Source organism: Grampus griseus, assembly GCF_964374135.1.
Source record: "Grampus griseus genome assembly, chromosome: 8".
Lineage (NCBI taxonomy): Eukaryota > Metazoa > Chordata > Mammalia > Artiodactyla > Delphinidae > Grampus > Grampus griseus.
This window is the reverse complement of record NC_139002.1, coordinates 65,001,757-65,015,191: the sequence shown is the minus strand read 5'-3', so window position 1 is coordinate 65,015,191 and position 13,435 is coordinate 65,001,757. Positions and strand designations below refer to the sequence as shown.

The 13,435-nt window shown below is 40.6% G+C and overlaps 1 protein-coding gene across 2 annotated transcripts in view; it reads right to left on the bottom strand.

The window, feature by feature from the left end:
• The window catches only part of SWAP70 (switching B cell complex subunit SWAP70), a 79,354-nt gene that overhangs the window by 29,559 nt on the left and 36,360 nt on the right, over positions 1–13,435 (bottom strand). For both annotated transcript variants that reach the window (XM_082659947.1, XM_082659948.1), the window contains exon 3: positions 7,772–7,945. In XM_082659947.1, coding sequence (XP_082516073.1) covers positions 7,772–7,945 — 174 coding nt within the window. The remainder of the gene's footprint in view (positions 1–7,771; positions 7,946–13,435) is intronic.

Genomic DNA, 13,435 nt, shown 5'->3' with positions numbered 1-13,435 from the left:
ACATGTTTGCAAAGAAATATACATTTGCAAAATATCACAAGGTCAAAAAATATCAAGAGTTCTATTGTAATTTGATGAGATATTATAAGCTCCTCTTGTATGCAGATTATCTAATACCCTAAATCTAGCATACAGTAGGTATTCAACAAATGTTTACTTGCTGGAGAAAAACACACTTAGATCTTTCCTTTCTCTTGCTGAAGATGTAACATCTGCTCTTTAGCTTATCAGATATTATTTTCTTGGCTTTTAAACAGAAGTAATAGGGATAGGCAGTGGAAAAGAGAAAAAGAAAATTATTAAGAAGAAAAGAAAGGGAAAAGGGAAGGAGAGAACAGGACAGAAAAGAGTAGAAGGAAAAAAGCTTAAAGGCAATAAGACACAAGAGAGAAAAAGTCAATTATATAAATAATTGACCAAAGTAAAATAACTTAGAGGTGTTATCATGCACAGAAATTCAATCTCCCTAAGGCAGCAAAAAGAGGGCCCATGCTGCCTGATCACAACTTGGGATAAAGGTTGTACAGGCACTGCTAGAAGTTTTAGTAGTGAGGCCATGGGTGTGGCCACATGCATGGACAGGATAACAAAAAGTGGGCATGACAAGTCAAGAAACAGCCTTAGCTTTTCCTCACCTACCACTGTGAATGAACTGGTGCCCCTCACACTCTGAGCTTCAATTCCTCATGTATATTGGAATGTCTTTAACATTGTTTCCTGTTAGCAGCAAACTCAGCTCTAGAAACAGCTTCCCAGATTCATCCTGAACCTTTCTGAAGTTGCCCTCCCCCAACCCTCCAGAGTTCGTCATCAGCACTCAGCATCTGCTCTGCATTCCCAGTGACTGTTCCAGGCAACTAATCTAGATTCATTTCCTGTTGGCTTTCAACACAGTCATATACTTATAACCAAATAACTTAAGGACCTCTTAGTTCATTATATTGGGCCAAGGAGAGACAAACATTCCCATTCTCAGTAACTATTCGATGATACTAAGTAATAAATCATGTGCTGCTGTGTTAGTCTGAGTGGACTGCACCAATTCTAAGAGCTCATTCAGTTTCAGGAAGCAGCTTACTTCCTCCTCCCAAGGCAAGTTGCACCAAAAATAACAAAGAATAAACTTTCAAGCTGCATGTGATTTTTGAGGCCTCTGGCTCCAAAGTTTATTTGTTAGAAGTTGTTTCACTGTAATCCCACTGAAGTGGGTCTTTATTAACTTAATAACAATTCAGATTTTATTTCTTAATAAAGGATCTCTTAAAACTATTTCAGGTTTAATATTTAATTGCAAGAAGGCAATTCTTCCAAATAAGCAACAGACAAACATCCTGTTTTGTTCTTGGCTCTGTGGGAAATGAATACTAATGTAAAAACTATACTTTACAGACACACATTTCCAGGAATATCATTTGACAAAAATTATAGAACCATCTCAAATGGGGACATGCAATTTCTTGACTTTTGGTACTAAGTCACTTTCACTTAATTTATTCAATATTCTTGATATTGATTGATATTCTGGGTGATGGGAAACTGAGTCAAAAGCAAACTTACCCCACTTATGTTATTCATGTCACTACCACTGTTACTTATATCTCATATAGTATTAATCGAAGCTGGAGAATTAAATCTTAACTTAAAAATATTTTGGACTTAAAATGCAAACCATCATTATGGTAAATGACTTATTGGAAACATAAAAATTACTTTAAATTTATAAAGCCTAAAAACTGTTTGTAATAATACAAATCAAACTCATTCATGACAAATTAAGACATTATACTTCAAAATTTATTCTTAAATGTACATTTTCATACTTAATTTTATTAAAATCTGTAAGTCTAAAACTCATTCAAAATATAGTTTTTTTAACACTATTAAAGTACTTAGGAAGAAAACAAAATCTAACAGAGAGTGGGCACCTTAAGAAATGACTCTACTGTTTCTCATAAACTGTGCAACCTTGAATTTGCAGTGCTTGGCAAAGGCCAGGAGATGTGCTAGGAGCTCAATAAATACAAGGCCATATTTTAAACCTTAGGAGGCCGGTTCAGCAGCCAGACAAAGCAGTTCCACGTAAATCTGTTTTAATGATCCCTTCTTTCCCCCAACAAGTACTCCTGGCCACAGAGGAATAATCTGTAAAACTAACTCTATTTCTACTTCTAATCAGAAGAATGCTGAGGGAGCTAAGGACATCAAAACAACAGAGTTAAGTCCAAACAATGACATGACAAGGTATGCCACTTGACTATCCTGACAAGTCAAAAAGAGGCCATTCCCTTCTCGAATAAGATTAACTTGTTTAGGAGAGGACGAAGACATTCCTGTCAGCCTGCAAAGAGGAAGGCAAGCAAGCAGTGAAGTCTTGGCTGGGCTCTGGGTGCATAAAAATAAAGTCATGGCCCACATCAAGTCTTATGTAGGTCCCAGTTTTTCGGGCCACCTAGGGCAGAAATCTTTTTTTTTTTTAAATAAATTTATTTATTTTTGGCTGCGTTGGGTTTTCGTTGCTGTGTGCAGGCTTTCTTTAGTTGCGGCAAGCGGGGGCTACTCTTCGTTGCGGTGCACGGACTTCTCATTGCAGTGGCTTCTCTTGTTGTGGCGCACGGGCTCTAGGTGCGCGGGCTTCAGTAGTTGTGGCATGTGGGCTCTAGAGCGCAGGCTCAGTAGCCGTGGCGCATGGGCTTGGTTGCTCCGCGGCATGTGGGATCTTCCCACACCAGGGCTCGAACCCGTGTCCCCTGCCTTGGTAGGCGGATTCTTAACCACTGAGCCACCAGGGAAGTCCCGAGCATAAATCTTTTTTTTTTTTTTCCGGTACGCAGGCCTCTCACTGTTGTGGCCTCTCCCGCTGCGGAGCACAGGCTCCGGATGCGCAGGCTCAGCGGCCATGGCTCACGGGCCCATCCTCCTGGACCGGGGCACGAACCCGTGTCCCCTGCATCATCAGGCGGACTCTCAACCACTGTGCCACCAGGGAAGCCCCCGAGCATAAATCTTTTGAGTGTCATAGGCAGAGTAGTCAGGAAGCTGATGCTGACTGGCTCCCTCCACAGCCTGTGACTCAGTGATAATCTACTAATGACAAGTCCTCCACATCAAGTAAGAGCTGCTTTGAGGAATATGGTTAAGTCTCCTTACAAACTAATTTCTAATTCTGAAATCAGGACAAAGCCACTTTCAAGTCCACTGTGGATATTTTAGAGATCAAAAGATCACGGGTAAGAGACCCACCCCATCTCCAGTTCTAAAGAAAACGCAAATAAATTTACAACACTATGTATAACTACAAAATGTCTTAAAAGACAATACTGGAGATTTATTAGCACAATTCTTCCAAGCAGCAGCTAGGTTTTTTTTGAAAGATTTCCTTATAGTCACTGTTGTAATATAGTTTTTTTTAACATCTTTATTGGAATATAATTGCTTTACAATGTTGTGCTAGTTTCTGCTGTATAACAAAGGGAATCAGCTATATGTATACATATAATCCCATATTCCCTCCCTCTTGCGTCTCCCTCCCACTCTCCCTAAGCAGCAGCTAGGTTTTAAAAATACCATTAGCATATCTTTTTCTACATCTATCAACATTCTATTCCCTTCTATATGTTTCTGTATTAAAAGAATTTTTGTGGACAAAAATTCCATAGCATGTTTTATTTTTTTATTTTTATTTTTATTTTTTTTTGGCGGTACGTGGGCCTCTCACTGTTGTGGCCTCTCCCGTTGCAGAGCACAGGCTCCGGACACGCAGGCTCAGCAGCCATGGCTCACGGGCCTAGCCGCTCCGCGGCATGTGGGATCTTCCCGGACCGGGGCACGAACCCGTGTCCCCTGCATCAGCAGGCGGTCTCTCAACCACTGCGCCACCAGGGAAGCTCAGCATGTTTTATTTTTTACTTCCCCTTTCACAAACGTGCACAATTACATTATTATTATTATTAAGCACTAAGAAACTGTCCCCACCGCTACAGTGAAACTGCCTTCTCCTTGCTTACCAATGACCACCTAATTGTTAAATCCAAGGGCAACTTCTCACTCATTACCCTCTAATTTTTCTATAGAATCTAATGCTAGGAACTACTTTTCTGCTTCTTAGAACTTCTTCTTTCTTTGGCACCCATGACTCAACACTCTCCCAGTTCTCCACCAACCTCACAGACTATCCAATTCTGCTTCCTTTACCAAATCTACTTCCTCCCCCTGCTACAGAAATGGGCTCAAAATTCTGTCTTCAGCCCTCGCTTCTCCCACTATTGTCTCTTCCTCCCTGATCTAACCTACTCCCATGGCTTCCCTGTCTCTGTCTCCAGCCCTGACCTCTCACAGCTCTAAATGTACTCTTTCAGTTCAAACAGGACAGCTCCACAAGGATGATCCACTCAAAATGCCAAATGTACCACACGCATCATCATACATCATATCCCCAATTTGTTCATCACCCTGTCATTCATTCATACACACACACACACACACACACACACACACACACACACACACAATTTAGTGAGCGTTTATCATGGAGCCAGACATTAAGTTAAATGCTTCACATACATCAACTATCAGTCCTCACAAGAGTCCAGTGAAGGAAGTAGTGATCCCCATTTTCCAGATGGGGAAATCCAAACAGGGAGATTAAGTAATCTGTTCACAGTCACAGAGCTAAAAAGTGGTCAAGTAGGGATTTAAACCGGGCAGTCTGATTTGAAAGACCATGCTTTAAACAACTATACAATATTACCTCCCAGTCGCCCAGACCTGAAACTTGTCTCTATCTCTGTACAGCCATCACATTCTAGTTAGAAAGGGCATGTGTCATTCTTTTTGACTGCCCAGCACCTAACCCGCTTCTTATGTCTGGGGAATTCCCAATATGGAAGTTAAAAACACAATTGGACACTTTCCAGGCCTCCTTTGCAGCTAGCTCATGGCATGTGACCTAGGTTATAACAATTAGATGCATCACGCCCTGACTGTGATTGAGAAATAGGCACAGAAAACTCTCCATGGTAGCAAGAACAGTTACTTGCAGGAAGATTTGAGTTCCTGGACAGCACCCAGTGTGCAGGGCCAGAGGTGTTCCGTGGTACAAGTACAACACACATTTTCCCTGTGGTTCCTCACTGCACAGCCTCCACACCTGGTTTTTCAGCCATCATAGCCATTCTGTCAGCTACCCAACATCCTTTTTAAAATTCCCTTTTTGGCTTAAATCAGTCAATCCAGCTGTTTCAAAGACTGGCAATCCAGTCAAGCTGGATACCTCACTCATCTCCGACATGCCCTGCCTTTCCTTTCCTGCCTCATATAACCTTGCCCACTGTTCCCTCCAACCGTAAGTCTTCTCCTCTGCCTTCTCCATTAGTCAAAATTCTTCCGTCTTTTAAGGCCCAGCATAAATGCTACCTTCCCACTAAATATAATAGGTAACACAATGAGCACTTTCTAAGGGCCAGGCAGTCTTCTCATCTGATATTCACAAGAGCAGTTAGGAGGCAGATACTAGCATTAGCCTTATTTTACAGTTGAGGAAACTGCAGCAAAAACTAATGAAGTAAATTTCCCAAGGTCACACAGCTAGTGAGCAGTGTGGAAGCCAGAATTCAAATCCAAGAAATCTGACTCCAGACTCCTGCTCGTAACCAAGGAACACCAAATTACAGCCCATGAGTCAAACTACCCCAGCTGCCAAATCTGGCTCTCAGCCTGTTTTTATACACACTTGCTCCAAGAACGGTTTTTACATTTTTCAGCGGTTAGAAGGGGTAAAATCAAAAGAGTAATAATATTTCATGGTCCATTAAAATTATATGAAACTCAAATTTCAACATCCATAAGTAAAAGTTTTATTAAAGCACAGGAACATATTGTCTTGTGGCTGCTTTCACGCTATTAACAGCAGAGTTGAGTAGCTATAACAGAGACAATATGGCCCAGGAAGCCCACAAAACCTCAAATATTTTCTGTCTGGCCCTTTACTGAAAAAGTTTAAGACCCTGCTCTTAACCACTACATTATACTGCCTCTCTTAAAAAGCCTTCCCTGATCCCTGACCTCCCTCAAACTGGAATAAATCTTTCCCTTCTCTGTATTTGCATGGCATTTGCACCTCTCTTATAACAGGTAGTTTATTTTGCTTTGAATTACACTTGATTTTTTTCTTTTCCTTGAGCAGACTGCATATTCCTTGAAGGCAGGAAGTCATCTTTTTCACTTTGTATTCCTCTTATTGCCTCATTTACTGTTGCCAGTCGATAAATCCTTGCTGACTTGAAATAAAATATTGCAGTGTGAACTTTTAAACAGATTTTCCTAACATAAACATGAATCATACAAATAAATCACAGACTAGACTCATGCTGGCAGGATGGGTAATAATGGGCACCCTCAATCACTACTGGTAGGTATATAAATGGTACAGCCTTTCTGAAGGGCAATTCTGCTTCGTTCATCTCATACCCTGAAAGTGTGCATTTCTTAGGACTTAGCATTCCACTGCTGGAAATTTATCCTACAGAAATAAGCAGACTAGTGTGCAAAAATGTATGCAATAATATTAGTCATAGGAGCTAACATTTACTGAGTACATAACATGTGCCAGGCACTGAGCTAAGTCATTTATTTTTTCCCCCAGTCGCGATTTAATTATTTTTTTTAATTTTAGATTTTTTATTGAGGTAACATTGGTTCGTAACATTATATAAGTTTCATGTATACAACACTGTATTTCTAATTCTACATGCACTATAGTGTGCTCACCACCGAAAACTTAGTTTCCAAAAAGTTGACCCTCTTTATCCCTTTCACCCTTCCCACCCCTACTTCCCCTCTGGTAGCCACTGTTCTGTTCCCTGTATCTATATGTTTTTGTTTGGTTTGGTTTGTTCGATTATTTTGTTTGTTTGTTCATATTCCATATATGCATAAAATCATACAGTATTCCTCTTTCTCTGACTTATTTCACTTACTGAACTAAGTCCTTTAAATACAGAGCCTCACAACCCTTAGAATAAACATTTTTATGAGCCCCATTTTATAGATGAGGAAATTAAAACTCAAGAGGTTACATCATTTGTCCAAGGTTAGGGGATTACAAATGACTTCTTTTAAGGGGAGGACTACAGTTGATTAATCTGCATATTATTAGTCTTTTCTAAATTTACTACTGTAATAAGCATGTATTACGTGGATCATTTTTTAGGGCAGTAAGAGAGCACAGAATCCTTACTCCTGCATTCCCCCTGTCCCCCGCCGTCCCCCCACCCCTTGGAAGCTCAGGGAAAATAACCCAGAACAAAACAAGCAAATGTCCTTTTTCATTTACTTTAGAAAGTATGGTCTTAAAAAAGTCTCCATCCTTGGCTTTGAAACAAGAATAGTTATTTCCTCACATAAATCAGCCTTGGGAACAACATTCTGGATCCTATGTGTTTCCCTAGCATCACTCAGCCATTTCTTATGGTTTTGCCAATATGTAAGTAGACAGAAAATTATGTTGTGACTTGTACTGAATAAAGACTCTTTGAACATGAGGATGGATTTGTCTATAATTATAGCAGTTTAGAGAGGAAGAGTCCCACCCTGTGTGCAAATCTCCATGGTTACTGCATAACCCTAAATCACTAACTTTTGGACTTTTTTGGATCTAAGCTTTTTTGCCTCTGATCCAAAAACACTAGTATAGGATCTCCTTCCATATCTACTTCCAAGTTAGATCTATTAAATGCTAAGATGGCCCTGTAAAACTTCCCAGAGCCACACTTACCTCTTCTGGTACAATAATTAGTGGGTACTTGTCCTCAGATAAAAAGTTGAAAATAACCCATACTTTAAATGCATCGTCTTCTGTAATGAGCAGGAGACTCTTTGCGAGGTTTTTTTTGACACAGAGGGTCCAACACATCCTATTGAATTCAATCTTGTCAAAGTTGTCTTGGACCTAAAAAGGAACGAGGAAAAATTCCAATGAACCAGTCCAAAATAAGCAGCATGTAAACCAAATAAAACAGAAAGACAAAGCCTACTACAGGCTTCTATTTTAATCAATCCAATTAACCAATAACCATTTCCTAAGTAGTTGCTTAGGTACCACACTTTCAAAGACTCGATTAAGAATATTATATTGAGGGCTTCCCTAGTGGCGCAGTGGTTGAGAGGCCGTCTGCTGATGCAGGGTACGCGGGTTCGTGCCCCGGTCCGGGAAGATCCCACATGCCGCGGAGCACCTGGGCCCATGAGCCATGGCCGCTGAGCCTGCGCGTCCGGAGCCTGTGCTCCGCAACGGGAGAGGCCACAACAGTGAGAGGCCCGCGTACCGCAAAAAAAAAAAAAAAGAATGTTATATTGAGGGACTTCCCTCGTGGTCCAGTGGGTAACACTCTGTGCTCCCAATGCAGGGGGCCCGGGTTCGATCCCTGGTCAGGGAACTAGATCCCACACGCAGGCCGCAACTAAACGTGCCACAACGAAGATCCCATGAGCCACAACTAAGACCCGGCACAGCCAAAATAAATAAATATTAAGGAAAAAAAAAGAATGTTATATTGAGCCTGACACTGAAGCAACATCTGCCCGTATCACTCAGTCGGCACATAAAATACTGGCTTGTCAAATAGTTTTTTTTTCATGTATAAACATTATCTTCTAAACAGATTACCAATCCTGATACAGAGAAGTTGAGAATGTCAATTACTCAATATGAGCTACATGCAGATATCTCATCTTTACCTATATGGTCAAAGAAGATACTTTCTCTTGGGAAAAACTGTTGAACTGAAATTCTAAAAAGACAGTCCTGCCACTCAGTCATTCAGTTATGCATTCAACATTCTCTCAGGGTCTACTATGAGCCAAATACTATGCTACAAATTAAGGATATAAAGGTGAAGAAGAACTTGGACGCTGCTCTTAGAATAGTCACAGTTTATTAGGAAAAACAGACATGCAAATAGACAAATTTTAACATAACACAGAGTATAATTCAATAGTTTTTCACTCATTCAACAGATAAAATTTAGATAGTAATTATTATCTGCCGGGGACAATGCAAAGATACTGAATATACTACTAGCCCATGTCTCCAAGGGATGTCAAGGCAATTACAATATAGTGTGATAAGTATTATATAGAGGTAAGCAGAGGATTCTGTGGGAACACTGAGGAGCTAACCCAATCTTAAGAATTGGGGGAAGATTTGCAGAAAAAGTGACATAACAGAGCTGAGTCCTAAAGGACCGCCAAGAGTCAAAACAATTTGAGAATGAGGTAAAGAGTGTTCCAGGTAGAACAGAATGTGAGAAAGCCCAGAGGCAGAAACAACCATGGTTAGTCTGGAAGAACTGCAGGAAGGTTAATGTGAATGGGGCACTTGGTACTAGAGGGCGGTATGAGTCAAGGCTCTTTATAAATGCAAATAAGAGAAATGATCTTGAGTTCCTTTAAACAGATAAGGAATTTATTGGAAAAGCAATGGGTAACCTCAAAGATCCAACACAAGGGCTGAAAAACCTAGACTCTGAAACTAAGCCGTTACCAATCTAGGCTAAGCAGTCATAACTGCAATTGAAACTACTCATGGTACCAGCGGGTGGAGACACGACTGCCAATATAACATGAGGCCATCACTGTTGCCGCTGACCCAGTCCTTGATCCTCCGTGTCCCTCAATGCAGATTCAAAGTCCCCACCTCAATGCAGATTCAAAGTCCCACCAGGTCACATTCCTAAGCCCTAGCTGCCAGGGAGCTGGGAAAATGAGGATCCAAACTTTTCAATATCTGAGATGTGAGATAGGTCCTGTCCTCCACCAAGACACTGTGGAATTTCCCAGACATAAGAAAAGAGTTGATACTGGTCAGATGAAAAAATGACAAATGTCCACTGCATGGGGCACAGTGAAAGACTAGGCTAGAGAAGTAGGTGAAGACCAGATCATGAAGAGCCTTATAATTCACAGCAAGGAGTTAGGATTTATCTGTACTGAAAGAGAGGGAGGGGCAACATATACAACCTGCATTTTAAAAGCCGTATTGGGGACAATATGGAAAATGTACGGGAGGAGGCAGAGCGGGTGACAGGACAACATGAGCAAAGCATTTCTTTCTAGAGAAAGATGAATGAAGTGCTGTGTGTAATGTAAGGAAGAAGTCACTAGTTGGCTGCAGGAGGAAGTTTCTCTCATTCTCTGGCTAGAATTTGTCATTAGTAAACCAGTTCCCCACGAGTAAGAAGATATATCCTTTGTGCTCTGCCTTGAGCACCCTGTCTCAGTCTGACACCATTTCCCATGCCCCCATGGTACACAAATGACCCCATGAAGGGAATAATAACTGCTGCTTCTCTTTTTCTTCTCTTCTCTTTTCATTTCTTTCTTTTTCTTTAACACCATTTATTGAGGACTTAGCATATGCTTGGCATTTTATATGCAGTTTCTTATTTAAACTTTGTATTGGCCCCATAAGGTTAAACACTCTCCCAATTTTACAGATCAGGAAATAGAGGTTCAGAAAAGTTGAGTACCAAGTTTACACGGCTAGTAAATATCAAAACCAGGGTTTAAAATCAAAGCTCAAATTCTGTCTCTTCTCTATGCCAAACTGCTTGTAGAATTCAGTAGATGGAGGACATCTATCTATGTGATGGAAGACATCTCTACAGGACTAGTTTGAAAGACCACTACTATCAACTCTATCCACCCACACCCCCAAAAAGCACTAAGTGGAAGATATGCCACCAGGGAAAATGACATGTGCATGAAAGCATACAGTCTTGCCCTGAGGAACAAGAAGTGATTCTATGTGTATCATGAGGTGAATTATTGAGTTCCTGAGGGGGAGTGGCTAGATTTATGGCTAGAAAAGCAAACACAGACAAAAATCACAAAGAGCTTTATAGTTTTAAGAGATAGCCTGTAGGAAACTCCCAAGTTTAGAGCAAAGAACGAGCAGGTCATCTGCAGCCCACATTAGTACTTTGCAGAAAAGATGGTATTTGAGGCAGACCTTGAAGTATATTGAAGAGTACAAGGAAAAGTACTCCAAAGGATAGGAAAGGAAATGCCATGAGCAAAGGCATGGCAGGAGCAGCACACCAACCATGTTTGGGGATGGTCACAGCATGAAGAGGACACAAGGGAGAAAGAAAGACAGGTGTTCAATTATGTGAATCTTCAACCTGCAGTTCTGGGAAGACATTTAGATGGAGGTGTCCAAAGACAATCGAGGAAGGAACTGTAACCTAACAGAAGAGGCAGATTTGTGAATCAACTGCATGTCGACAATGACTGAAGCCACAATGGTCAGTGAGATCACTGAGAGAAAACATAAAGTGAGAAAATAGATGGAATCAAAAACAGAACCTCAAGAGACTCGCACATTTACAAGCGGGAGGAGGAAGAGGAATTATGATGACTAGAGGAACAGTCAAAGTGGTAGGAGAACCACAAAGACATGAAAACTGAGTGAGGAAAGAGTAAGAGGAAGGTTTGATCAAGCCAGGAGTCTCCCCTTATCCACAAGGGATAAATTCCAGGACCCCAGTAGATGCCTGAAACCACAGGTAGTACTGAACCCTATATACACGTGTTTTTTCCTATACATATAAATCTATGATAAAGTTTAATTTATAAATTAGGTACAATAAGAGATTGACAACAATAATTAATAATAAAATAGAACAATTACAAACAATATATTGTAATAAAAGTTATGTGAATGTGGTCTCTCTCCCTCTCAAAATATCTTACTGTAAAAAAATTTTTTTTTAATAAATTTATTTATTTATTTTTGGCTGTGTTGGTTCTTCATTGCTGCGCGCAGGCTTTCTCTAGTTGCAGCAAGCGGGGGCTACTCTTCGTTGCGGTGCTCGGGCTTCTCATTGTGGTGGCTTCTCTTGTTGTGGAGCATGGACTCTAGGCGCGTGGGCTTCAGTAGTTGTGGCACGTGGGCTCAGTAGTTGTGGCACAAGGGCTTAGTTGCTCCACGGCACGTGGGAGCTTCCCGGACCAGGGATCGAACCCACGTCCCCTGCACTGGCAGGCGGATTCTTAACCACTGTACCAACAGGGAAGTCTCTTACTGTACAAATTTAATGCCTTTTCCATCTTTAAGCACTTATCATGTACTTGGCCATAACTTTTGCAGTTTGAGGTGCAACAAGAAAACTAGCAGAATTTCTTTTTCCTTCCTCACAATTTCACGGATAGAAGATTCGGTCTTACCACAGATATTAGCCAACTCAGCATACAGTTTTTTTTTTTTCCTTATTAAGTATAGAAGTTTCACCTTTTCACTTAAAGGAAGCACTTTAAAGCTTCTCTTTGGCTATCTGAATTGCCAGCATCACCACTCTTGTGCTTTGGGGCCATTTTTAAGTAAAATAAGAGTTACTTGGGAATTCCCTGGCAGTCCAGTGGTTAGGACTTGGCGCTTTCACTGCTGTGGCCCCGATTCAATCCCTGGTTGGGGAACTAAAATCCTGCAAGGCTCGCAGCGCAACCAAAAAAAAAAAGAGTTACTTGAACACAAGGACTGCAATACCCCAACAGTTGATCTTATAACTCAGATAGCTATTAAGTGACTAATGGGTGGGATACACTGGACAAAGGGACAATTCATGTCCTGGTGTCCTAGGCAGGACAGGGCAGAAAGGCACAAAGTTTCATCACGATACTCAGGACAGCGTACAATTTAAAATTTATGAATTCTTTATTTCTGGAATTTTCTATTTAATATTGTCAGACCACGCTTGACAGGTAACTGAAACCATGGAAAGAGAAACTAAGGATAAGAAGGGGCTACTGCAGTGCCAAATGCTACAGAGAAATTAAGGAGGAGTCGTTTAAGAAAAGACTACTGGTTTTGCAATTCAGTGGTCACTAGTTAGTTACCTTCAAGATAGGCGAGAAGTCTGGATATAAGTCAGACTGCAGTGGGATCAGAAACCAAGCAGATTCTCCATAAATTAGTTTTCCCAGGAAATAAATAGTGGCTTTTCGGTGCAAGTTCTCTGTGTCTTATTTAATTTTAATAAATTGTCTGTTTGGCTTATTACTTCTCTATATTCTAATCTACTATTCTTTAGTTTAATCATGATCAAAGGTAGAAGTATATCAAACGATGGCATTTACACCTTTAAGAAAAGAAAACATCAGATCATATATGAAAAGTCCACAACTAACATCAAGCTCAAAGATGAAAAACTGAAAGCTTTTCTCTTCTCTTAGAGAAGAGATGAGGAACAAGACAAGGATGCCCACTCTGACCACTTCTATTCAACACAGTTCAGAAAGACTCAGCCAGAGAGATTAGGCAAGAAAAAGAAATAAAAGGCATCCAAATTGGAAAGAAAAAAGCAAAATTATCTCTGTTTGCAGATAAAATGCTTTTTCTTTTTTTCTTTTCTTTTTTTTTTTTTTTTTTGCGGTACGTGGG